At 40.0% G+C, this 25,516-nt stretch overlaps 3 protein-coding genes across 3 annotated transcripts in view; 2 read left to right on the forward strand and 1 right to left on the reverse strand.

Moving 5' to 3' along the window:
- Positions 1-16,932, forward strand: part of zcchc24 (zinc finger, CCHC domain containing 24) — a 41,270-nt gene extending 24,338 nt beyond the window's left edge. The window contains exons 3-4 of the mRNA XM_063491850.1: positions 6,043-6,207; positions 10,323-16,932. Of these exons, the coding sequence (XP_063347920.1) occupies positions 6,043-6,207; positions 10,323-10,436 (279 nt within the window). The 3' untranslated portion in view covers positions 10,437-16,932. The remainder of the gene's footprint in view (positions 1-6,042; positions 6,208-10,322) is intronic.
- Positions 16,933-17,443: 511 nt separating this feature from the next.
- On the reverse strand, positions 17,444-20,659 carry ppifa (peptidylprolyl isomerase Fa). Its single transcript, XM_063491852.1, has 6 exons — positions 20,443-20,659; positions 20,297-20,327; positions 20,138-20,226; positions 19,967-20,063; positions 18,607-18,682; positions 17,444-18,480 (listed from the first exon to the last, which is right to left on the reverse strand). Exons 1-6 carry the CDS (start codon positions 20,584-20,586, stop codon positions 18,345-18,347), a joined length of 573 nt encoding a protein of 190 aa, XP_063347922.1. The 5' UTR covers positions 20,587-20,659; the 3' UTR covers positions 17,444-18,344.
- A 286-nt stretch (positions 20,660-20,945) lies between these two features.
- On the forward strand, positions 20,946-25,195 carry LOC134640213 (uncharacterized). Its single transcript, XM_063491854.1, has 5 exons — positions 20,946-21,255; positions 21,355-21,525; positions 22,760-22,985; positions 23,089-23,215; positions 24,274-25,195. Exons 1-5 carry the CDS (start codon positions 21,021-21,023, stop codon positions 25,027-25,029), a joined length of 1,515 nt encoding a protein of 504 aa, XP_063347924.1. The 5' UTR covers positions 20,946-21,020; the 3' UTR covers positions 25,030-25,195.
- Positions 25,196-25,516: the final 321 nt, after the last annotated feature.

The raw sequence follows: 25,516 nt of genomic DNA on the forward strand, positions 1-25,516 counted from the left end.
TAAAACATTTTTGCTCAGTCATTAGTGTTTACATCTGTGAAAACCGATGTAAATAGAAGGACAGGTCCTGTATGTATGGAAGAAACACGGCGCCTAATTCATTAATTAAACTCGTTCTTCGTCTAAGACCACCATGAGAGGCGGGCGAGTTACAATGGGCTGACAGCAGCTGACCACAATGTGAGTAATACTCAGATTTATGACTTCAAATGTCCAAATAAATTCTGCAGTACTTTGCAGTTGCACAAAACTGAATTCCAGACTGTGTGGAAGGCAGATGTGATGAGAAATTGGTTCATTCACTGCTTTTTCACTCACTTTTTGCTCTTTTATCAACTTGATGTCCACATTGTTGTACAGACGCAAGTTTCTTTGGTCATTTATTTGTGTGTAATTAATTTTCTAATGAGAGGCTGAAAGGCAGAAGAAAACAAAAGCACTGAGATTTGAAGGGACAGAGCTGATTGGTTTGCAGAACGAAGGCAAGAAAATGATTGGACCAGAGTGATGACTACAGAATTAAGTTTGACAGTGTGGGCAAGTGGAAGTCATGTAAAGAATAGGCTTCATCATATACAAAACAAAAACAAGCTTTTCTTCAATGCAAAGTATTATTTTTGTAAATGATGACTAAACTTTAGAAGTCACAGGATCTACTCTGTCACTGGAAATAGGTACAGAATATGAACTGAAAATGAGCTGCTATACACCTGCCTTCACCTACCAAACAAAATGTTAGCATGTGGCTGTGAGTGTGCGTGCGACTATTTGCCTTAGCCGTTGTGCACGTGATGCACATGCATGAGAATGCTGATAAATTGGCTAATTCTTGACTGACTGATCCATCAGTGCATCGATATTATTGTACACAGGTCCAAAACTAATAATTTTATTACTGATTTTTATTCATATTAATTAGGGCTGTGCGATATGACCAAAATCTCATATCCCCGATATAAGACATTTATCGTCCTGACAACGATATAAATCACAAAAATGTAATATTTTCTGTAAATTCTGTGAATTTCGGGCATCTCGAGTTGCGTGAAGTTTTTCCAGCTGGGCGTCCTGTACCTAGAGTCAAGTGTTTTAACTGATGCATGAAACTATATTTTTAGCCATAGGTTGTAACGCCGTTTTCTTTGTATTTATTACACGGCGTGCTGCGGGGAAAAGCCTGTTCTAACGTTTGAGTCTAAGGTTTATTTTTTAGCACCTGACGGTTCTTTTTTGCTTCTCATCCGTAAACTCTGTGCATACTCTTTCGCGTGATTCAGTTTATTTTGAAAAGTCTCAACAGGATCTTGAGCTTTATTGTGAAAGGTTTACGTGGAAAACAAACAAGCGGACAGCGGAGCCACGCGATGGTTTTACCGTCATTGTTGCTAACTTAAAAACAGGCGCTTGTCCGTCGGTAGTGTGGTTATAATAAATATAAGACAAAGAGAGAACTTTAAGAAATGAATAAAGCCACTACAGTGACCCTCAAAACGATGGAAAAATATTGCTGTAAACAGTTTATTTTACGACACCACGAAACAAACGATAGCGTAATAGGAAATGGTAGACGTTTTTATATCGTCATCCGATATATATCGTTATATCGAACAGCCCTAATATTAATTCATTGCTATTTTATTTAACCTAAAAAATGTAATATATTCAAAACAGACAACTTTTATTTATCAGGAACTTGTTAATATTGAACAAAAATCAGTCTATTGATATATATGATATAAATCAAATCACTATTTCTGTCAAGCTTAAAGATTCCTTTTTTTCTCCTAAGTGAAGACGTAAGGTTAATTTTTATTTAAATATTTATTTTCAGTGTGTGTACTGTAGAGCATTACACAACAGTATTTTATAGACATTACAGAGACATTAGCGATTAGCACTGTAGCCTCACAGCCCTGAGTTTGACTCCATCACCTGGCCGGGGCCTACCGCTATAATCTTATAATTTTTTTTGTATAGATAGATTTTTTGGAAACAATCCCACAAATAGACAAAAATACGAAACAAAGTCGAACATAAAGCAAAACTGTCATATTCACTTGTTGTGGTCCACTTATGCTTCAAGGCAAAAAACCGCCACAAGAAGTGTAATACTGTCTCAGTAAAGTGGGCAGTGAGGCTCATATATGGATCAGGTATGACATAGGTGTTCAGTCATCTCTCTATACTGAGCACACACAGAGAAATGTTTATGGCCAGGGGGTTGATAACAAAGGTTATTTACATTAATCAGCCATTTTAATCTGACGTTTTAAACTGTGCTTACTGGCTTCATGTCTTTGACAATAAACTATCCTGTTACACGTGTGATATCACTGTGTGTCTTTATTTTTTATTGTTTTTGGTATGGAAGAAAGTAGCTGTGGCTGTAAAGCATGGCATTGTGCATGTGCTAAAGGACGGCACTGCCTCAGGTGGTAAAAACAATTTATGGTATTACCTGCCTTTGTGTGGACATGCTTCCAACATCATTTACAGTGCATGTTTTGCTGCTTCTTTGTCTGTTTTTAAATAGCCAAAATATCTCCACATCACCAAATTCCTCAGACCCTTCTTTTCAGCAGTGTCCTTGTCTTTTAAGCTGTTGTGTTCAGTAAGTTTTTCTTAACATTTTCTGTTGTTTGCCTTTCATAACACTCACACACACCTAACCTACTGGTGTGCATGGCTGAAGTAGCCCAACCATTAGCACATATGCTGTTCCTCCTGTCTGTCCAAACATGGATGGAATGACAGCCATCGGCTTTAATATTGACCATGTTTTGTATTTCTATTGAGGAAATGTTATTTTATCTGTCTATCTGTCCATCTTCTTACCTGCTTATCCAACTTAAGTTTGCAGGGGAGCTGATGCTTATACTAGCTGGCATAAGGCAAAAAGTTGGGTATACCCTTGACAGGATGCCAGTACTTCACAGGACAAACACCTCCGGCCTGTTTAGGACAAAGCTAACAAGCATGTTTTTGGTCTGTTGGAGGAAAAACACACAGGCACAGAGAGAACAAGCATACTCTGCACAGAAAGGACCTCAGGCGACCATTAGATTCAAAGAAGAATCCATCGAGATGATGTGTGGCGCTTGCTATCAGCAAAGACAGATCTTCAGATCTTGATTTTGTAGAGACAAAAATGAAATTGACATAAAATTATTGTCAACAAATGAATGTAATTATTATTTGGTTACTATATTCTATGTGCATAATACAAGCATCTACACAATGAGTGCGAAAAGAGTTTGAGCTAATCTGAGATGGCTCAGCTGCAGACAGAGAGTGCGATGTGCAGCCAAAGGTCAAAGCCGGGCCCTGGAAGCAGCATGGAGCAAGAGAGGAATGGTCATGAGGAGGATGAGTGCTGTTTCTGTCCTGCTGAGATCTGGCTACAGTGTTAGTGAGACTTTCTTTTTCTAACAAACAGCTGCACGAGGAAATTACCACTGATTATGTTCAGATTTCTAAATAAATCTGAATAACAAGGGGGTAAGGTAGAACCTCCTGGGCAGTACACCTGGTACACTGATGAGTTTGTTTTTAAACTCAGAATAGTCAGTCGTATTTTGTTGCGTGTGATAACGGTCAGTCTTGCCACAGCTGGTTCTTGTGCTTTAAAATGAATTTTTAGAGTAAGAATGGCAGCCTGTTTATGGCTGGATTATATAACAGCTAGCTCATTTGGAGGAGAGCGTTCAAACAAAATGTTGCCATGGCATTGTCTTCAAGATTGCCCATCGATTGCATCAAGACAACGCTGTCACTGTATAGCGAGTGGTGTGGTGCGAGCCAGCAGAAGTCAGATTTTCCAGCTTGCATGCTGTCACAGTGGGAGATGCAAAGCTGACAGTGGCGTTGAGGTCATGCTGTTGAGGGGCCTGATTGAAGCACAGCCGCCATTACTTAGTATTGGCTCGCTGCTGCTGATGCAAAGTGCTGACGTCTGTTTGGAGAAGCCACATGCTCCTGATTAAAGTTCTTATTACTCATACATGGGCTAGAACAAAATAAGAGAAAACCAGGAATACTGATTGTACCCCCTCCTCCTCTCATTCTTGGTACCCCTTACCCCCCCTACCATCTATTCCAGAATCTGCAAGCAATGTCAAAGTTATGATGAAAACAATCTGCAGTCCCAGGGAATCAAGAGTGGACTGGACAGGTCTGATTTCAAGTAAAAGGCGCAGCATTTCTTAACTTCCTGGAAAGCTGCCAGCAGTTTCATGCTTTGCGTGAGGCTTACTTCTGCCTGTTGGGTCAGACTTTCATGAAAAAACATCTTTTTTAGGTTTTAAATGAAATAAAGGACTTCCTTGGTATTCTATTTACAGTGTTTACTTCCCAAAATGAAGATATTTGTTTACCCAGATAGCCCACTCCCAGCCTGATGATGACTATCACTTGTTCTGGGATGAGTCTTTCTTTTTATTTCAGTGATGGAGCTTTAAATTGATAATGACAAGTTCTGACAAAGTTACTAATCAGCATACATGTGGGTTTCTTTTGGCAAATGTCTCGCAGTCATTGCAGACATGCTTCTAGAGGAAAAATTTGTCTGTTTTCCCATTGCTGCTATAGTGGCTTAAATAAAGTTGCCAACATGAAGTCATAGAGGCAGCTTCCCGAGAAAGAACTGCCCTCGGGCTTGCGCTTTTTCATGGCTGACTGACTGTTCGTAATCATCTCCCTCACGAGAATCGTTGGGAGTAATTTAACACAGATGTAATGAAAGTTAATGTCAATTACAAGACCGCAAACTGTGCCAAAACTGTTTGTAGGAGTGTCCTGTGTGATGAAGGTGAAAATATTTTAGCACAACAAGGATGGACACACCCTGCTGTCATCTCACCATCTCTTATTATCTATCCATCTTCTGGACTGAAAGAAAAAAAACCTGCATTTCTATTTCATATAATTTTTTAACTACATAAAGATATGGACTGTATATTAAAGATGAGCAACGTAAACCTGCAATATATCTAATGCACAGCAGGGGGCTACTCTTACGGTTGCAAAGAAGTCCAGCTGTGCAGAGAGCATAATCCTACTTGTAACTTGAATTATCTCCTCAGTAAACACTTGAACAAATTTATGGTCGTTGCTGCTTTCAAGTCCTATTATACGCAAGAAGATGTTTGTTTAGTTTACCTACAGAGTATGGAAAAAAGTGATGCAGTGTGCAAAAACCTGGCTAAAGTCCAGTTTCTTTTTCTTTTTTGCCACTTATTTTATCTGTCTTTGCTTATTTTCTATGAAGTTTTAACTTGAAGATGCCAAATGATGTCCGTTCTTTGAATTATTGTGGTTTAGCAACCACGATCAAACCACTGATTGATGACAATCCACACAGAGTGGAAAGCTCGCCAGCATCACTGAGGCCTTTTTTTTTGGTTCGTAAACATATTTTTCCCTCAAGTGTTTCCACTTCTTCGTGCATTTCCTCATGCCTGTTCTGATAGTTTCATAAAACTCCAGGAATTTGCTGACATTAGTGAGTCCTTATATTCATGCTACGATTACTATACCTTATATTGAGACGATGATTGTTACTCTCTCAGGTCAGGTGTGCACGTCAGGTTACGCCATAAGTTGTTGCGTTTATGACGCTGACGCATAAATCCCCTTTAACGAGGTACGTTTCGCTGGCCGACTGACCAGGTCGCACCCCTCTGCATGCGTGGCTGCGCTGTGCAGGCGTTTTCCCCTCGCAGCTGAGAGATTTGCTGGATGAGGCTCTGGGGAAAATAATGTGCTGATTATTCTCATCAGAAACTGTTTAATAAACTACATTTTTCAGACATAGTTTTAAAACACAGTGTCATTGGTTGGATGCTGTTGTGTGTGTTATATTTGGATGGCTTTTCTGTGCTGCGTTACAAATAAATGGTTTGGTGCATGGCTACCATGTCACTGACAGGTCGATACCAGTCAGATCTACCCCTCCTTCTCTTCTGGCTTCAGAATGAGGCTTTTAATATATGCAGTCTATAGCTTCCACATGTGCAAGCATCTTATTCACTTTGTTCTTTACAGGCCAGACCCAAAGGTGAAGGACTGACACCCTACCAAGGGAAGAAGAGATGCTTTGGAGAGTACAAGTGCCCTAAGTGTAAGAGGAAGTGGATGAGTGGCAACTCCTGGGCTAACATGGGACAAGAATGTATCAAATGCCACATCAACGTCTATCCACACAAACAGGTATGTAAGCCTGCATCACAGCACTCATGTCCTGAGAATTTGCAGTTAAGTTAAAAAAGAAATCTTGCTCATAGACATCAGGCTTTGGTTTCCGTGTTGTTTGGATGATATTCCAGATGGCCTCATTACAGTAAAATAAAAATCCCACCACTAATAATTGCTTTGGTAATAAACCAGCATTGAAGAAACTAATGAAATTTCCTGACTGATAAAAGTTTGGAATTATTCACTGAATGCCATCAAATGCTAAAGCAAATATTTCTGTATTAATGGGTCTCAGACATAAACTAACTCAGAGGGAAGTCAGACTTCCAGCTGCAGAAATCTGTCTCACATTTAATAATAAGAAGGGAAAGCACATAAAGCAGGATTCTCTGGAGTGATTTTCCAAACAACGCTCGAAGAGAAATCTGTTCAACTTAACCTCAAATAATCCTGGTAACCAGCTGGGTACGGAGCTGGAGAAAGAATCGTGTCAGTTTTATATTTATCCTCAACACTTCATCTTTTGATATGTATGCTTTTTCACATTCTTCCAATTCCACTTCCTGAAATAAAATTAGGATCGTTGCCGGCTTGAGGCCTGCTCATTCTCAGAATACCACAACTGTCCATGCTTTGCTCTGTTAACACGTGAAATGAAGCAGGGAAGGGACATTTTGTACATCTGTCGAGCATTAACGCCATTCTGAGCCTGAAATTTTATGCATAATTTATTAGAAATCTCTGAGATCTTAACCAAACAGCTTACCTGTAGTCATAACCACAGATGGAAATCTGCACACACTTTGCAAGAGTTCAAATATGTCTTGGTAAAACCTGCTTTGTTCCACTGGTGAGAAACCCTCACTCTGCTTTGAGTCTTGTGGCAAAGCTGCACACAGCAAATTCTCTGCATTTGCAATGTCACCCACTTAACATACCCCCCTCCCCTTTCCAACCCGGTCAGCAGTTGAAACAGACCACTAACCTCTGTGTCCTTGAGTATCAAAGAGCTCAGCACAGCTCCTTCTCAGGCTGCGGATTCCCATAAATGAAAAGAATATGGCTTTTCCAAACACATCCTCGAGTGTTCAAAATTTGGTCCTCTTTAACGTCATACAGACATGAACTTTCGACCCTTTTGATCAAGATTTTAATTTGTACCCTTTTAGATGTCAAACTCATGTTTTTGTCACCCTCTCTCAGTCCGTCTCTTCTCTTGTAGCTGCAACAAAGCCAGTCAAAGCAATTAAACGTATAAGTCATCAGCTATTGAAGTTAGGGTACTTGAATTATTCTTAAACTGAAGTTTTAAGCAGTTATTTTATATTTTGTATTGCACATTTCTAGGAGAAAAACTTGCCTAGAGTACTTTCCTGTTTTTCTGTTTTATCTGTTCCAATAAAGTCACACTTCAAATTTGGAAGTTTGTCATCAGTGACAGTAGGTCATTGGAAAAGGACAGAAAATGACCTTCGTTTATTTGTAAATGTTGCTGCCTCTAGCATCTTAAATTCTCTTGAAATATTGTGATATAATTTTGAGGTTTTATTACCCACCACTATTGGTCACGCCCAATCATAGCATCTTCAGTTCAGCCATCTTTCTTTTTTTCTTTTTGTCAGCACCACTGCCTCCAAACTCATACATCAGCAGGAGTCACTACTAGTCACTCTTGTAAACCTTCCCTTTCACTGTTAATGCTGCCTATCTGTCACAAATCACTCCTGACACTCGTCTCCACCCACTTCACGCCAACTGCATTCCCTTCCTCACCTCTCTTGTGTACTGTCTGCTCCTTTGAATGATTGACCCCAGGTTTAAACTCATTCACCTCCACTACCTCTACTCCTTGCAGCTTCACTGATACTGATGTCTAAATCCACATCTCGATGCAGAATTTGGCTTGGTTTCCCCCCTCAGATCATTTACCGCCATTATCCTTTAATTACATAATATTATGTTTAACCGACCAGTATTTCTGGTGCCGACTAGCAAAGGCAGCAAGGTTTTCACATCTAGTCAACTAGTCACGCATATCCTTAGTACATTTTGCAACATCTAGTGTTTTACATGCGCTGCTGTCATCCTAGATAGAAGATAGGGAGCTAACAGCTAGTACAAACTGCAGTACTTAACTTGTGCCGCTTTTCCACTAGTACCTACTCTAATCTACTTAACTCAGCTATACTTGGTTTCAGTTGTTTTGCATTACGATTGAGCACCACCTCAGTGTGGGTGGAATCGTTATAGCAAGGTGGCCCAAAAGTCATGCTGCTCTGATTCTGTCGTCACTCACCAAGCACAAAAATCTGCACCTTGTTGTTGGACCATGGTGTTACTTTGTGCGTAGCCATTTTCCTCTCAGTGCTGGGTTTCAAAAATGGCGGATTTGATTCTTTTGAAGCTCTCGTATCTCATCCACTGACATACAGTCGGTTGATGTTGCATTTTCATTTCGGCAGCTCACTTGAAACCCCGGCCAAGTAGGTATTAAACGCATACCTGGTACCATGTACTACCACCTAATGGTAAACCCTAAAAACTGAGATGAGTCGAGCTGCGTTGGTGCTAGTGGAAAGGGGCATTTGAAGGTCTGAGAGTTGCCACTGCGTCAGCAAGCCTCCAGGTCACCTGAAGTTGTGACCATAGACTATATAAATGATAGATTTATGTTCTGGGTCTGAAAAGTGAAGAAAATGTGTAAGTGCTTTAAAGGTGGATTATTTCTAATGGCTAGCAAGAGGTTAGTCCATCTTCTTCTCTACCAAGGCTTACCTTGTGATTGGAAGGTCAGTATCAATTAAGCATGTAATGTCCCTGTCCCACAATCAGATCGTGTCCTTCTTCATCTTGTCTGGGTTCAAAACACCAAGATGGTTAAGGGCAAAATGCTTACGTCGAGCATTCACGATCCAACTTCATCTACCAGTGGGTAACACTACGGTGGCAACATGCATTTGTTATATACAGTGTGTGTATTGAGGTTTCTCACACGACATCACACGAGTTCATCCAATCTGCCATGTTGGATGCGATATGATGCATCCACCGGTTGCTAAGAAAAAATATGTATTCCCTGACGGTTTTGCTAGCAGATTGCCATGTTAGTCTTTAGTTTTCATGTTTATCTGCAAATGATGCCAACTTTCAAGAAAAGTGATAGTAAAATTTGCAAAAAAGTGACAGAAACTTGAAATGGAGAATATTTAGCTTTAGAGTAAAAGCTGTGCCTTTTTGATGTTGGTTGCAGTGCTGAAGCACAACTTTTACTTTGAAGGCAAAACTTTTGCCTCCTAAACCTCCAATTTTTTTAGTTCGCTTTTCACGCTTTGGTTTCAGTAGTACTCGGAGAGTACCTGAGAGACAAGTTAACATTACATTGTTTGTGGTCACATGTCTGCAAAACCCCTGTTTTTTATATGTACATATAGTAGATGTTTCTTCCTTAAGGTAATTTCACTGGGTGATGCCTGCACTACAGGGCCTTGAACTCAATTCCCTTTAGCCTCCAAGGGAACCCTCTCCCAGCTTTCATCAAGGACCTAATGTCTTTGACAAAGCAATAATACATTTTCAACACTTCCTGGAAGACTCATTAGACTCAAATATCTCCTTGTGGTGACCCATGGTAACCTGGTTTCCTTTAGCTAGACCACTTGGAATAAATAAAAGTTTTGTTCAAAGCCCTAACAAGAAAAAAAAAACAATAGATGAAAAATAAAATTTTCCAGATGGACCGTTAAAATAACCTCCAAGCGTGCTGGCCCAGAAAGGTTACCTTTGTCCTTGATAATGAGTCCAAGATGGTCAGTGTTGAAGCCAACATTTCCATACAGTCCATCACGATTAAATGCATACTGCATCTTTTGCTTTAGCACCAGGTTGTTAAAATGTATTGCTAGCTAGCATGGCTGATGGTGCATTGCCATATCTCTGCATCTAATTTGTCAAATAACACATCAGGTCTGTGAAGAATATGAGAGTTGGAGTTGTTAGGCGTATAGCTGACCTGAATCTGCTGCCAAATAAACGGCTTGCAAAATTCAAGAGGTTTATGTGTGTTTCTTGCTCGGTTTGCCTTTTTCTGTGTTTAATATGACTCATTATTGGTCTTCTGTTTGTATCTCCAGCGACCTTTAGAGAAGCCAGATGGCCTGGATGTGTCTGACCAGAGTAAGGAGCACCCCCAACACCTGTGCGAGAAGTGTAAAGTCCTTGGCTACTACTGCCGCCGTGTGCAATAAATATTCATCATTATTCAGTGGCAGAGAGGAGCCAGCTCCATCCCAAACCCTGTTTTTTTATCCACCATTGAGACATTATACATCCTCCCTTCCCGGTCCACATCCAGATTTCCCTCAACACGACATGGCACCCTTTCTTCTTCACGTCTTCCTCCCATTGTCTCGGAAACATCTAATGTAGACATTCGGTCTAATCCTCCCAAATCTCCTGATGCCTTCCTTTATTACCACATCAATTAATTCTGCTCCCTCTTCTCAGCCACTTGTGGAGCATAGACTTTAGTCATTTTCCTCCTCTTTCAGTGACAGTACATCCAAGAATATGTTTGAGGGTCACCCTCTATCTCTTGAAGTGCTCTTCAACACAGCAAAAAAAAAAAAAAAAAGAGGCCAAAATGATTGACTTTTTATGCCTTATGTATCAGAACCACATGATTTATTTACTCAATACTCAATGTTTAACAACAGAAAATTATTATATTGATGATTTAGCACCGGGGTTGTATTTCCTTGGCATCACTGACAGTATTTGTCTCAATAGATTACCTCACCTTGGGGTTTGTTGGCTTTGTGTTTACAGAGATCCGCTTTCCATTTCCCTGCCAAGCGAAGTGTGTGGAGATGTGACGAACATTTAACCGGGGCCTCTCATGATGGCATAATGTATACGAGGCCTTTGATGTCTTGCCTTATTAGGGTCAGCAGCACATCTTATTAACTGTGAATTAACCGAGGGATAATGTGCCATGCATCCCTAGCTTACATTTGGCCTATTTATTTTCTTGTTGTCTCGTGTGCAATTTGAATTTTAACTGGGACATAAAGAGACATTTTTGTATGTTTGTATATCGCATTATTGTGTAACTGCTTCCACTTGTCTTTAGAAACTACTGTAGGTTCAGTTGTATAAAACGCTCCTTGGGCTAGATTTAGTGCATTGCTAATAGATAACTTTTCATTTATCCTATTCCTATTTTTGTTGTTGTTCTTGCCTCTCATATATTTGTTAGCGTTGGAAAAAATAGACACTAGATAGGCAGAAGAAGCTGTGGGGAAAAATGGTTCAGTAATTGTTGGCAGTCACATATTTTCCTTGTTTCAAAATTATTGATAAAATGCTTGCCACAGCTTGTTTAGCATTGATAAACATGATTTTGGACCCTAAACTGTTCACATAAATCCTGAATATATTTTAACCACAAGATAGCAAAATACAAAAGGAGCTGTTTGCTTGACAGAGATTCAGAGAGACTTTTTTATCCAAGTTTTAGTGTCAGTTGATGTCTGGCAGCCTCAGTGGAGTCGGTGAAGCAAGATGGAAAACTTTCCAAGGGCTTGCACACTGAAGAAACTATGTCCAACAGCTAATTGCGGCGTAGAGTGCCTAAAGGGAGGTGAAGCTTTGGAGAACTTTGGTTTTCAGGTTTGTCGAGAGACAGAAGAGCTGGTTTGTGATATGTTGATGCTGAAAATTCATGGCTGTATTGAAATTTATGGTGATTTAAGTTTACATTCATTTTTATGGGGCCTAATATCATAAACCATATCTTTAAAGTGGAACTATTATGTATTTTTTTCCTCATTTCTTGTTATACATATATATACATCCAGGCATCCCTGAAACAGAGAATTTTCCAGGTTAGCAAGCCAGTTTCCACATAAAGACGATATGCCATGTTCTGACTAAAGTATTTCTAAAAAACAAGCACAACATTTGGCGTAAACAAAGATGCAAAACAAAAAAGCAGTGACATTTGGAGTATCATAGAGTAGACATTTGGATTATTGAAGTTGGGCTAGCAGACGATGCTAAAAATATGCTACCTGGTGGCTAGCTTTAGAGCTAGCTATTAGCTTAAGCTAATATAAACACATTTGCTAACAAAAAATTTAAGAATTGAGTTAAATTGTTCATGCTGTTCAGCTGGGAGAGATAAAGCCATTACAGAGCAGGAAGACGATGCTAAAAACGGATCAAATTTCAGCCAAAAGAGCATCTTAGATTAGCACAACCGCTACAATAATATGTGACTGTATGGTTTGGATTACTTGCTGTAAAAAGTCCTGATCCTAATCCCAAGGTCCACACTGAAATCTTGGTGTGATTCTTTTGTGAATCCTTCAAATATTTGGCAGTCGGGGCAAGGTATCAAAACACATTAAAAAGATGTCAACCTCAACCAGTGCAGTGGGAACCTGGACCAGGAAACAGGGCTGATCCTAAAGGAGCTATAATGCCATTTTTAAGATCGTAGGGGTCCCCTGAAAAATATTTATTTTAAACCTAAACATCCAAAAGTACTCCACTGTAGCCCACAAATAAAAACCCTCATCTGGAAATGAGCATAATAGAGCCACTTTAAAGAAAAAGGAATACCCACTGTGGTTCCATATATCACTATGCAGATGTGAAGCACTAAAGAGGAAACTATTTTAGTTATCATTTATGGAAATCTGCTTTTCAAGGATCCTTGGTATAGGAATTGTGAACTGTTTTATATGTACTGTATTTCTAGCCTTACAAAAACTGGCTGACAATATTTTATACTATAACATACTGTATGTGCCTTAAAACGATTGTGTCAAGGCTAAGAGGCCATTTGAAGTTTCAAAGATTTGTGGCGAGAGACTCAGAGGTGGAGCAGTATTATGTGCATGTGGTTAACTGTGATGCAGAGTAAGTTTGTTGTAGGTTCAAGATGTGACACAGGACAGAAAAACGATAAAGCTCCGCTATTAGCGGTTGAACTGGCATAGTGGGTGTTCGATTCATGTTGGAGGCACAGGCTGAAACAGCATTTCCAGCTGGCAAAAACAATCTTACTGTGGTCTGTTGTCATGGAATATCAACAGAGATGTTATTTCTTAGTCGATCCTCACAACAGAATGAAGTTGACACAAACTGTGGACCTCACTCATTGTTATTTTTATCTGTTATCGTTATGTTTTTTCAAGGAAACCGTGGGTTTTGTGAAAAAACACACATTGTTACTTGCTTTAGTGGAAATGGATGATACTGGTGCATTACACTGTTGGGAAATTTAACTAAATTCCATCTGTTGATTTAAAAGGGCACTCCAGTGATTTACTATTCCAGCTTCACCAGTTGGGAGGCCTGCAGAAGACACTAAATAACAGTGCATGCAGCAGTGGATGAAATATCTTTACTTTCAGTTTGGCTCAAGCTCCAAAAATGCATCGACTATTATGCAACTCAGTAGCCTTTTAAAGTAAGCTCCATAGACTGTATATAAACAATGGATTTCAAAAGCAGCGTCAGTGTTAAGACATCTTAAATTTACATTCTTTGTAATTGCCAATAGAGGATCGACTTCTGTGGTTGTAAATGGACTTGAAGTCCAAAAGCACTTTTTACCACAAACCTCATTCACCCAATCAAACACAAAGCACTTTTACTGTTACTGTAGGCTCTGTATATTACTTACGTACAAACTCACATCCCGATGAATGCATCGGGAGCAACTTGAGCTTCAGTAACTTGCCAAAGGATTCTTTGGCATGCAGATTAGAGGAGCCAGGGATCCATTTGGTAGATGACCTGCTCTACCTCCTAAACCACAACCAGAGAAAATGACCCACCAGCTCATTTTGAGTATTGAGGTTTATTTGTATTTCCCAGCTGGTTGCTGGCAGTTGTTGGGATATTATTGCTAAAGTCTGAATTGTGGAGATCTACAGATCAGTCAGTGACCCCCTGGCAACCACCTGTTGCAAGAATCCTGTATTCCCCAGCTGATTAGCAAAAAACCTCCAAAAAAATGGAGGCTTGCCTTCAAAGTTGCACGTTTTCAAACATGTTAGCTCTCCCTGGCAACCACTAGGGACTCCCTGGCCCCTACTGGTCGCCAAGGGGTCCCCACATTTTTCTTTGCTGAGGAAAAATGTGTATTTTGCAACTGGTTGGTAAAAAACTTGTTGATATACCTTTGGTCACTAGCAGATGGTCATAGTTACTCTTAGTTTGCATGGAATGAGCTGACTTGTCCACAAACACTGGCCAGCTAATCTCTGCAGGGAAGTGACACAAACTGGAAACAGAGAATGTTTTCTTTAAAAGTAGAAGTTGTGTCTTCTGCTTTTAGTTTGCAAGTTGAATGTTCTCTGTTTCTAGTTTGCATCAGTGTTTGCAGAGAAGGAAGGCGTCGTCTTTCACGCAAACTATAACCAACTGCAGCAATCTGCTAGTGACCAACGCGATTGCGAGGTGGTTTCTGGTGCAGTGCCCTCTTTGCAACCAGTTTTACTCAGCCACAGGAACCACTTGCCAACTAGGCAGGAAATATACATTTTTCCCTCATGACCATTGGTTGTATCACGTCCAATATGGTGGAAAACTCTGAAATCACACGAGGAACCTCAAAAACCCCACAAAGTCATTCTTACTTCTCAATCACTGATTTCAAGTCTTATTTAATACAGTGTGATTTTTTTTAAAATATGGCCCATCTTTCAAATTCACTTGATGAACAAGTTGGCCAAAATACTCAACTCGTAGATCAGAATCAAAGTCCAAAAACCTTGACTTGTCCAAGTCCATCTTCTATATACAGTCTATGCTAGACTCCCCAGCCTACTAAATGCTGACAATAAAACTCCTCAGTTTTTAACACAGGCTTTTTGATTTTCTCTCACGTGACAATGAGCCTCCACAGCCCCAAAAGATATTACAGTAGCTAAAGGACAAATCTGTGGAGTGTCCCTTTGAAGGAGTAACTGAAAGCACTTCGTTGCATTTATAGTAAAGACCCAATTTTTATGAAAGATTCACCACTGTTGGGAACAACCCATTTTTCTTCTTATTGTCTGTTTTTGTTCTGTGTAATGACACTAGGCTAACAGGTCTCCCATAACCTTATTTTCATCAGACCATGTGGCTGTAGTGAAAGGAATACATACCAATTATGCCTTATGAACTAACCTCATAAACAAATAACATTATTGGTTATTGTGAATCACGTTAATGTTGATAAATCCTGTCAGAGAGTTCGATTCCGCCCAGAGACATGTTATGAGGAGGTCATTTAAAATGGCAACTCAAGAGCCAATGGAAGCAGCTGATGCATTTTAAAAGAAAAAGAAAGAAAGAAAGAAAGAAAGAAAGAAAGAAAGAGAAATCTCTGCTTTCAGACGTAGTGTCTTGAATTACATATACTTGACTTTTCTAGTACCTTTTCAGTTCAAAATTGTTATTTTCTATGAATGAGATGTGTATTTTGGAACTCTTAATAGATGTTGAAAATTTTAAAGCAATCTGCAAAAAATCAAGAGTTATTTCCCTGACAAAGATCGACTGTTTTATGTATATATTTGATGGCCATCGTTTTCAATGATAGTAGCTCTTTTGAAGTGTTGAAGCAATATCAAAGCTTTTTCTCTTTCCGGCGTGAAGAAGGGCCTATTGCTGAGAAATAATCAAAGCTGGGAGTTGTTGTTTTTTTTCTTCTTCTTTATGTTTTACAATAATCTGAAGGGTTATCCTGCAGAAATATTTATGGAAAGACTTTTTACAACACTTTTTGTATAGAATATGCAACAAAGTTACACTAAGAAGGAAATATTGATGTCTACATAGAATATTATTAAAAAGAAAAAAAAGCTGGTACATAATTAATAACCTTTCTCAATTATAAGCCATTGTATTTTTTTTCCTGTGTGTGTGTTTTTGATTTATTGATGTTATCAGTGTTGAATAACCCATTATTCAGTTGCTATGTGACTAATTATGAGCTGCCATATGCATCCATACAGCCACGTGTATTCATTTTGTAAACGATATTATGAAAATATGTGTTAACATGCAGAAAAGTCTGTTTTTCTTAATTAGTGACGGATACTCACCACTGTATAAACGCATTAAACTGTGAGATGTAGTTTGGTTAAAGCAGCGATAACAAGAAACTATTATAAAATGTTATATTGGTAGTGTAGCGAGTGTATACTTCTGTCAAGGAAGCGTGTGTGACAAAGAACTATTTTAGAGTTTGCATGTGCATGTGTTTTGGTTTTGAATGAAATATCCCCTTTTTTGTGCAATGTATACCTATTTAAATACCTTACAGTAGTTTGCTAAAGTAAATATTGTTTTTAACATTATCAGCAACGTCTGATTGTTATTAGTCCTCATTTACCGCAAATGTAGCCTCTGCAGATAATACATATTTACTGAATGTAACGTGTTAACACTTAAGTGGTCGGGTCGGAGAGTCTCGTTTGTATTCTTTACTGTCTGTATCACTTGAGATGTTTGTCATGCAGTATTGCAATAATATAATATTTGATTTGGACAGAACGCAGGCGTGCGGTCGGGAAAGACAATGATTATGGGAAGCAAGGACAGTCGTGGCCTCGAGAGTCGACCACAGGTCTGTTTTTCATGTCCATGAAAACGGCATTCCAAAATGTGCCTTATTTGTTAGTTGGGAAAACATTTTAGTGCTGTTCAGAGTTTGATGAATAAAAGTCACATTGAATTAAAGCCGCCTGGGCTGCGCAGTTTTCATTTTTTTTTCTGGTCCTGTGCCGAATTTATGTTAACTGGGAGGTGTTCGTTCTGGTGTCTGATTTCAGCCAAAAGCAACACGTTGTTTTTGTGAGCGCTCCTCTCGTTAGTGTCGAGGCGGTGTTTTTGCCATCGCTCTTGAGTGCGAGGCTTACGCAACACTGAGCGTATAGATTACGATAAAGGGGTTTTTAATGGATTATTCATGGTGGTTGTGTAACGCAGAAGAGCGAGAGACTTGGAAAACATTTTTTTCCACTTGCCATGAAAGTGCTGAGAGATAACAGACATGTAAACCGGCCAGGACGCACACCCCCTCCCCCATTTCCCAACACTTGCGGACAGGCAGGAAAACCCCCCAAAAAGATGCCCACTGACTCTGTGTGATAACGCAGACACTTAAGAGAAGGAGCAGCATGCACCAGCTGTAAAGATGTCATTGTTTTGCATGTGAGGTAAAAAGAAATGGCACAGTCGTCTCCGGAGCCAAGTTTCCATACACATTATTGGACATGCATTCCAAATAACTAAAACTAAACCCGAGGGTGGGGACCCAAATTATATCAAGTTTGTTACAACATCTCCAGCTCAAACAGAGCGAGAGCCGAAAAATCTCTATGGCAACAATGTAATCTGAGAATTCAAACAAACGGAGGAAGGTCAGCGCACATATGGTTTCATTTAGGGGCAAGAGCTGCCTTTTTCTTCTTCATTATTTACTTTTATAAAGTATTAGCTCGATAAGCAGCACCACCCAGTCTCTGGCTTTCAGACATGTCTCTCTCCCTCTTCAAGACGCCCTGTGTCTCAATAAAAAAGCAATTTCAGGTCCTGAAACGACTTCACCCTAAGAGGCTCTAGCTCACATGCCCATCGTGCATACATGTGATGCTTCAGCTGCAGTGTAGGTGGAATGTCACATGATGTCACATCCTGCTCTTGATGGACAGGAAGTCAGTCGCGCTGGAGCCCGTGTCTAAAAAAAGCAGGCTGGATCGTTTCCGGGAAGCTTTAAAAGCAGCAGGATTTGTGGCACATCAGAGCAAATGTCTTGCAGTAAGACCAGAGCTGGTAAAGTCAAAAAACTGGTCATTTATTTGGCAGTTATTGGAGAATGAGTCACCACACAATTGTTTTACATGCTTGCATACAATTTAGATCAGTCGAGTAAAAATTTTAATGAGTAAAAACGTCTGTCTGAGCGTTAGAAACCTCTGGCTTTGCTCAGCCTCAAAACCAGGAGTTAAAAAGCGCAGATTTGAGTAAAAGCTGATCACCTGCGACAGCCCCGCCTTCAGAGTGTCACGAACACACGAGCCAGGACAGAGTAAATACTAGATTGCTGCACACTGACTCATCCAGCAGAAGTCTGTGAGTGCACTCGGGCGTCATTTGATCTCCCCGCAGTCTGTGATGACAATTTTTTTGATCACACCGCCGTCATGTAAACCAAAGGATTCCATCTTGGAGACCACATCTATCCCATCCTTCACCTGCCCGAACACCACGTGTTTACCATCAAGCCTGCCCAAAAAGAAAGACAAGAAAACGAAAAAGAAAAGATGAAAAAGTGGCTCCAGCAGCTTGTGATTGATGAGGCACGAACTGGAGTCTGAAATGACTGATTAAAAAGTTCTACGGGGTGTTTACCACTCGGTTTTCGTTGTGCAGATGAAGAACTGCGAGCCGTTGGTGTTCGGGCCCGAATTTGCCATTGAAAGCGTTCCTGCAGAAAACCAGAGAAGAAGAAGAAGAAAAAAAGCAATCAATTGAACTAGATGCTGTAAACAAGATCTTGATGTCCTTTTTACTCCTGATCCAAGGACATTTAGGCATCATTACAGCAACATCATACAAGATTGTAAAAAAAAAAAAAAGAAAAGAAAAAAAAAGGGCCTCTTCTCTTGTGATCTGACGCACGCTGTGATTACGCAAAGCACTAAATAATGTGCACATGGATGATGTTTATTCAACAAACAGAGTTATTTTGATTAGTGCATGTTGACTCACTAAAAACTAGGTCATTCACATGAGGATTGCAAAATGTATATGCCCAGCAGTTTGAACGCTGCATGAGATTCTGCACTGCCATCTAGTGGAGAAAAAGTGGGATTAAAATGCAGAAGAACAGCTGGCACATAACACCTGGAAGTTCAGTTTTGGTGCAATTTTCACTTCTCCTAATGAAGTTCTCTTATCAGTAAGACCTTCCCCCACCTATATCGTTTCTTTGCACACAGCTCCATACTTCAGTGCTAAAGATACTTGTATCAATGTGTTGATGTCCTTCTCACCTGAATTTCATCAAAACAGTTTAGACTTTTGTCAGAACTCAAAATTTTTCACTTTCCTGAACACTGTCCAGCAGCACGTTAGTGTTTTTAGTCAAATTACTTCTGTAAACTCTACAGATCTTTATGAGGGAAAATCCCAGCAGATCAGCAGTTTCTGAAATACTCAGACCAGCCCATCTGGCACGAACAACAGTGCCACATTCAATCACCTTTCTTCCCCATTCTGATGCCTGGTTTGAACTTCAGCAGGCTACAAGCCTAAAATGCTTTGAGTTGCTGACATATGATTGGCTGATTAGTTGTTTCTTTAATGAGCAGTTGAACAAGCATACCTAAAAAAGTGGCTAACATTACTTGACTATACAGCAGTTGGTACTTTGTTCTCATATCGTATAAATTTTTCTTTCTCCATTATCTCATTGGTACAGTTTCATGAGTATCATTTTGCTTTAGTACAGTTTCAAATAAATCCTTCACATTTCATTTTTGTGTCTGAGGCCACAGTAGGCCTACAGTTTTGCAATACTCCTTCCAAAGTCAGTACGGGGTTTGATAACAGTATAAAACCACTTTGTGTTTAAGTCTTAAAACAGTGGTGAGAGGGTTTGTATTCACTGATCACAGAGTTGAAGTGACTGACTGATGTTGCATGTTTTGAATATGTGAAAAGGGTTTTTATTGTTTTAGTGTAACCCCTCAAAGCTGTGGAGCTGTACCTGGACCAGTGTGCTTTAACTTGAAGTTTTCATCTTTAAACGTTGTCCCATAAATAGATTTCCCTCCTGTACCGTTGTGGTTGGTAAAATCTCCTCCCTGCAAGAAAAAAAACACAACAGCAACAGCAGAAAACATGCCAAATGACACTGCACCTTCACTGTAAACTGTACCTGACACATGAACTCGGGGATGACCCTGTGAAACACAGATCCCTTGTATCCAAAGCCATGCTCCCCGGTGCACAGAGCCCTGAAGTTTTCTGTGGATCGAAAGGATTTTTTAAATGAATGACGATGAGCCCATCGTGGAAAGAACGTGGCTTCACCTACCTGCAGTCTTTGGCACCACATCTGCATTCAGCTGCAAGATAATACAAATCACAAGCAGTTATCTGCACAGGTCTGCCTACTGACAGATATGAACGCTACAGGTCAGATCAAGGTCTTTGGAGGCGACTATGATAATAGCAAGCTACCTCAATGATTATTCTCCCCAAAGGATCGCTGTCAGCATCGATGTCCAAAAATACTACCGGGTTCTCGACGGGGCCGGGAGAAAACAGGCGCGCTGCAGTGATGCCCAGCGAGCTGTACCTCATACGATTTTTTATTTGTAGCATAGCTGCTTAGCTCACACGGTGAGGCGGACCTGCAGATCATGGCCCTTTCTCAATTCTCAAGTACGCGAGTTCTCGCGTTCTCCGCACGGGAGTACGTACTTGCCGAGAATGCGAGTACGGACTCGCGATTGTTTTTTTTTTTTTTATTAAGCTTTATTGACAAAGCACAAAATACAGATACAAATTAACAAAACACAATGTCAGGGGGTTTCGTTTAAAAAAAACCCTAAATACATACAGTCTAAAATGGTAAATGGCCTGTATTTGTATAGCGCTTTACGCAAAAAATTCCCGTAAAGCGCTATAGAGATTGAAAATGTGACGTCATTGAGGGGGTAAAACCGCAAAGGATTGTGGGTATCCGTGGCAAGAGGTACTAGCGCAAGCAGGCTTTCAATTGAAATCAGTTACACAGCGATAAAAAGAAACAAAAAATGGCAAGAAGCTGTTGTATTATTAACTGTACAAGCCGGGCGAGCGACAGCCGCGTGAAGGGTAAAGCGAATGGTTTTTATCGGATTCCGGCGTGGAAGAGAAGTTGGCCAAGCCATGTCTCCGAAGTCAAGAAGAGGCGACGGATGGCCTGGATTGCCGCTATCCAAAGACCTAATATAACATTCGAAAACACTCCACCTCACATGTTAGTCTGCTCCAAGCATTTCCACAAAGGTAAGTAGTTAATACGTCTTATATGGCGCTGAACAGAAATCATTGCGCTATGCTCCTTTGTTTATTGTGGCTGTGTGTAATGTTTGCTGTGTTTTGTAGGCAAACCAGCCTACGAAATGATGGAAAGCGATCCAGACTGGGCACCCTCTCTCAATCTGGGTCATACTGCTACGACAGCGAGATTTGATGGGAGATTGAGATCAAAACAGCCACGACAAGTCTCGCATTCCTCTGGGCCAGAGACGGATAATCCAGGCGAAATCCACGCAGGTAAAATTGTTATTTTCCATAAAAATCTTCTACCCACTGTGTTCACCTGTGTTTAGTTCAACTGTTTTGCTCTTTGGCAACTGTGGATAGTTCAGTTCGAAGTTACAAGTCACTTACTGTTTTTGCTGTCTATGTTTTACTTAGATTTTTCATCACGGTCATTTGTTTTTAAAATTATTTATTTTAAAACTGTATGGGTCAAAGGGCCAAGTCAAGTTTTAAATGCCAACATAGAAATGTGGCTGTTTGATTTACAGAATTTGACTTCTAAACAAAGTAATCAAATCGTGTGTACGTGTGACGTCACACGCACGGACAAGCGCAGTAAGCGACCCCGCGTGAGCGGAAACAAATCTAGTCATAGTAATGACGTTATTATTATTATTATTATTATTATTATTATTATTATTATCAAATTTAAAATAATTTAATTATTACGATGGAGTAGTAGGGCAAAAGGGAAAAACAGTATTCGTCATTTTTAGAATGAAGTCGAAATACTAATTTCTTCTCGCCATCTTACAATGCTGTGATTGCAGCCATTCCCCAACTCTCGTGAATGGTACTCATGGCCATTGATCAGTGGTCTTTAATCAATGAGTGATCAATTGCATATTAATGATGAAGGAACTGACCTCCCAGCCCATTGTTCCTTCAGTGGGCTGGTTTCAGTCATTATGCAAATGTACTGTTTATAAGGTTGGGGAAACCTGCAGTCAGCTGAGACTGAAGAAGTCGTTTGGATGAAACATTTCTCCCACTGAAAATGTCCAAATGAACAGAATGAACTTTTTGGGGTTCTGTCTATGTTTGTTAGCAACTAGGCTGTGATAGGAAACTGACCGTAGACACTGATGTGGCTTATTGAATATTTTGGACTGTGTTCAGCAATAATATTAATTAGCCATTAATTGGAAGAGATGTATTGTTGATGTGTCTGCTATTCTCAATGTATAATGAATTATAGTGGCTTTTTGTTAGCCATTTGCATACTCTCTCTCTCCCACTACATAAAATATATAGTGTGTTATGTAACTTATTTTGTATTTGTTGTATTTTATTTGTATTTGTTGTATTCTTCTTCTGCTTTCTGCACACATTCTCCTACCGTGGGATCAATAAAGTTTTATGTTTTATCTTATCTTAAATATTTATCTGGTTAAATTCAGTATGGTTCCGACAACAGTTTTCACAATAACATATATTAATGTACAATCCTTAATATGTTTTGTAGGTAACCCAGCATCAGGTGAGCAGCCTATGGAGTATAATCCTGCCTTGGATCATGACTATTACTGTGATCCAGAACCTGCTTGCCTTGATATGACAGTAGACCAAAACATGAAGTTAAAAGAAGAAATGGGAACGTTAAGGAAAGAGATCCAGGAGCTCAAAATGCAGTCTGCTTTTGGATTACAAAGATTTGCCGGATCTGATGATGACATTCAGTTCTACACAGGGTAAACCTACGACACTTAGCTAGACGTGTTACACAAAAATACCAATTTGATTGTGAGCAATATTGTAAATGACCTGTAATTACTCTGTGTTTTCTTACAATAGGTTTGCAAGTTACCGTCACTTCATGATGTTTTGGGGGCTGATTGAGCCCTCTGTCCACAAAGTGATTCACAGGTCAAGGTCCGAAGCTGCTGAAAGAAGGAGTGAAGCCGTAAATGCATCACACATGGTTTGTATTTGTGCATTAAAGATTTTGAGAAAAAACAAACAGGAAATGCATGTCAAACCTTTTTATTGTAACCTGGAATTATATAAAAAATATCTTATGCACGTGGCACTGCTTACATTAACATCAGTCAGGCATAACTTTTTGACCACCTGCCTGATTATTTTGTTGGTCCCCCTTTTTGCAACCAAAACAGCTCTAACATGTCGAGGCATGGACTCCACTAGACCCCTAAAGGTGTGCTGTAGTATCTGGCACAAGTCCGGTAAGTGGTGAGGTTGGGCCTCCATGGATCGGAGTTGTTCCTTCAGCTCATCCCACAGATGCTCAATTGAATTGAGATGTGGGGAATTTGTGCTCCATGTCAACACCTCAAACGTGTTCCTCAAACCATTACTGAACCTTTTTTGCTTTGTTGCAAAGCTGAAAGAGGCCATGAAAGGGTGTATATGGTCTAAAACAATGCTTAGGTAGGTGGATCTGGTGCTTGGAGCTCCCTGGTAAGGGACACACTTGCACCTGGCTGTGCTTGTTATAAAAAAGAAAACGTGATTCATCAGATCAAACCACCTTCCTCCATTGGTGGTCCAGATCTGATGCTCACGTATCCATTGTTGCTGCTTTTGGCGGTGGACGGGTCAGCATGGGCACCCAGACTCGTCTGCAACTATTTAGCCCTAAGCACAACAAACTGTACTCTGTATTCTGACACCTTTCTATCAGGACCAGCATTAGCATTTTTTGGGGCAGTTTGAGCTACAGTGGCTCATCTGTTCGCTCATGACCTTGTCGGTGCTTCCTTGGACCACTTTTGATAGATACTGGTCACTGCAGACCAGGAACATGCTACTTCTCAAACTCACTCAAATCCTTACACTTGCCCATTTTTCCTGTTTCTAACATCAACTTTGAAGACAAAATGTTCATTTGCTCCCTAATACATCCCGCCCACTAACAAGTGCCATGGTGAATAGGAAATCAGTGTTATTCACATCACCTGTTATGTCTGATCAGTGTGATTAGTTTTATAAACATGTTGTATGACTTTTTTTCTTTTTCAGAGGCAGTCATTGCAACCCATTGATGAGCTGTTCCTATTCCAAATGTACCTGGCTGCTGGTCTTGAGGAGAGAGACTTGGCAAACCGGTTTGGCATTCGCCCCTTCACTGTAAGCTGCATTATCTCTTCATGGACCAACTACTTGTACACTCTCTTGGGTTCTGTGTGTATCTGGATTGATGCTGAGGACATTAAAGCTCACCTCCCTGATGACTTCAAAGACTTTCCCGATACTCAGGTGATAGTTACTTGCACTGAGCTAAAATGCCAAACCGCATCCTCCACTCTCCCCCAACGTGAGATGTTCTCCACGTCTCACTGCACAATGAAAGGTCTGATTGGGATGGCCCCCCATGGCGCAGTGACCTTTGTTTCTTCACTCTATCAGGGGTCAATAAGTGACGAAGAACTCTTTAGGAGATCAGGTATGGCTGACCTTCTTACAGAAGACATGGCCATAGTGGTTGACGAAGGATTCCTCATGTCTGACTGTGTGGATTGGAAGGTGTACTGTCCAGCTTTTCTTAGCCAAAATAGCCAGATGCTAGCACACAGCGGCTTCCAGAGACAGAAAAGTGCACGACTCAGCGCACATGTGGAGAGTGTAAGCCGAAGGGTTAAGGAAAACAAACTGCTTGACTCGGTTATACCGCTATCGATTGCTGGAAGCATTAAGGAAATTTTTACTGTGGCTTGCCTGCTAATTAATTACCAAAATAAACCTCTCGTCAGGGCACGGGCTAAGAAACGCACATGAATATAGACTTCACTTGACCCCGCAGACAGAAAGTAAACTGGGTAGGTAAATTGTGAACATAAGCAAGTTGTATATTTCTATAAATAAGGAATTTTCATTTCCTTGTTCTGAATGTTTTCTGAAATGTAGACGATGTCAACAGATGTAGAGTCACAGCAGCATGTTATGAACTGATGTTATGATGTATAAATTTCATGAATAAATCTGAGTCGTTCCCAAAACAGTCACTGAATATAATTTTAAATTACTTTAAAATGCATTAATTTAAATGAAATGAATTTACACTCTAATGTTTAATTGGATTTAGTCTTTAAAATCCTTTTTTGTGTGCATATTTTGTTTGTTTTTAAATTCAAGCTATATTCAGGTAGTCTTGAGCCACCTCTCATTTCTCTGCATTTTTTTTTTTTGTCCAAGATGCAAGATTTTTTTTGTAATTCTTTTTTTTTTTTTTTTTTTTTTTTTTAAAGGGCAGTAGTTCTTTAGA

This window comes from Pelmatolapia mariae, linkage group LG13 (genome assembly GCF_036321145.2).
Source record: "Pelmatolapia mariae isolate MD_Pm_ZW linkage group LG13, Pm_UMD_F_2, whole genome shotgun sequence".
NCBI lineage: Eukaryota > Metazoa > Chordata > Actinopteri > Cichliformes > Cichlidae > Pelmatolapia > Pelmatolapia mariae.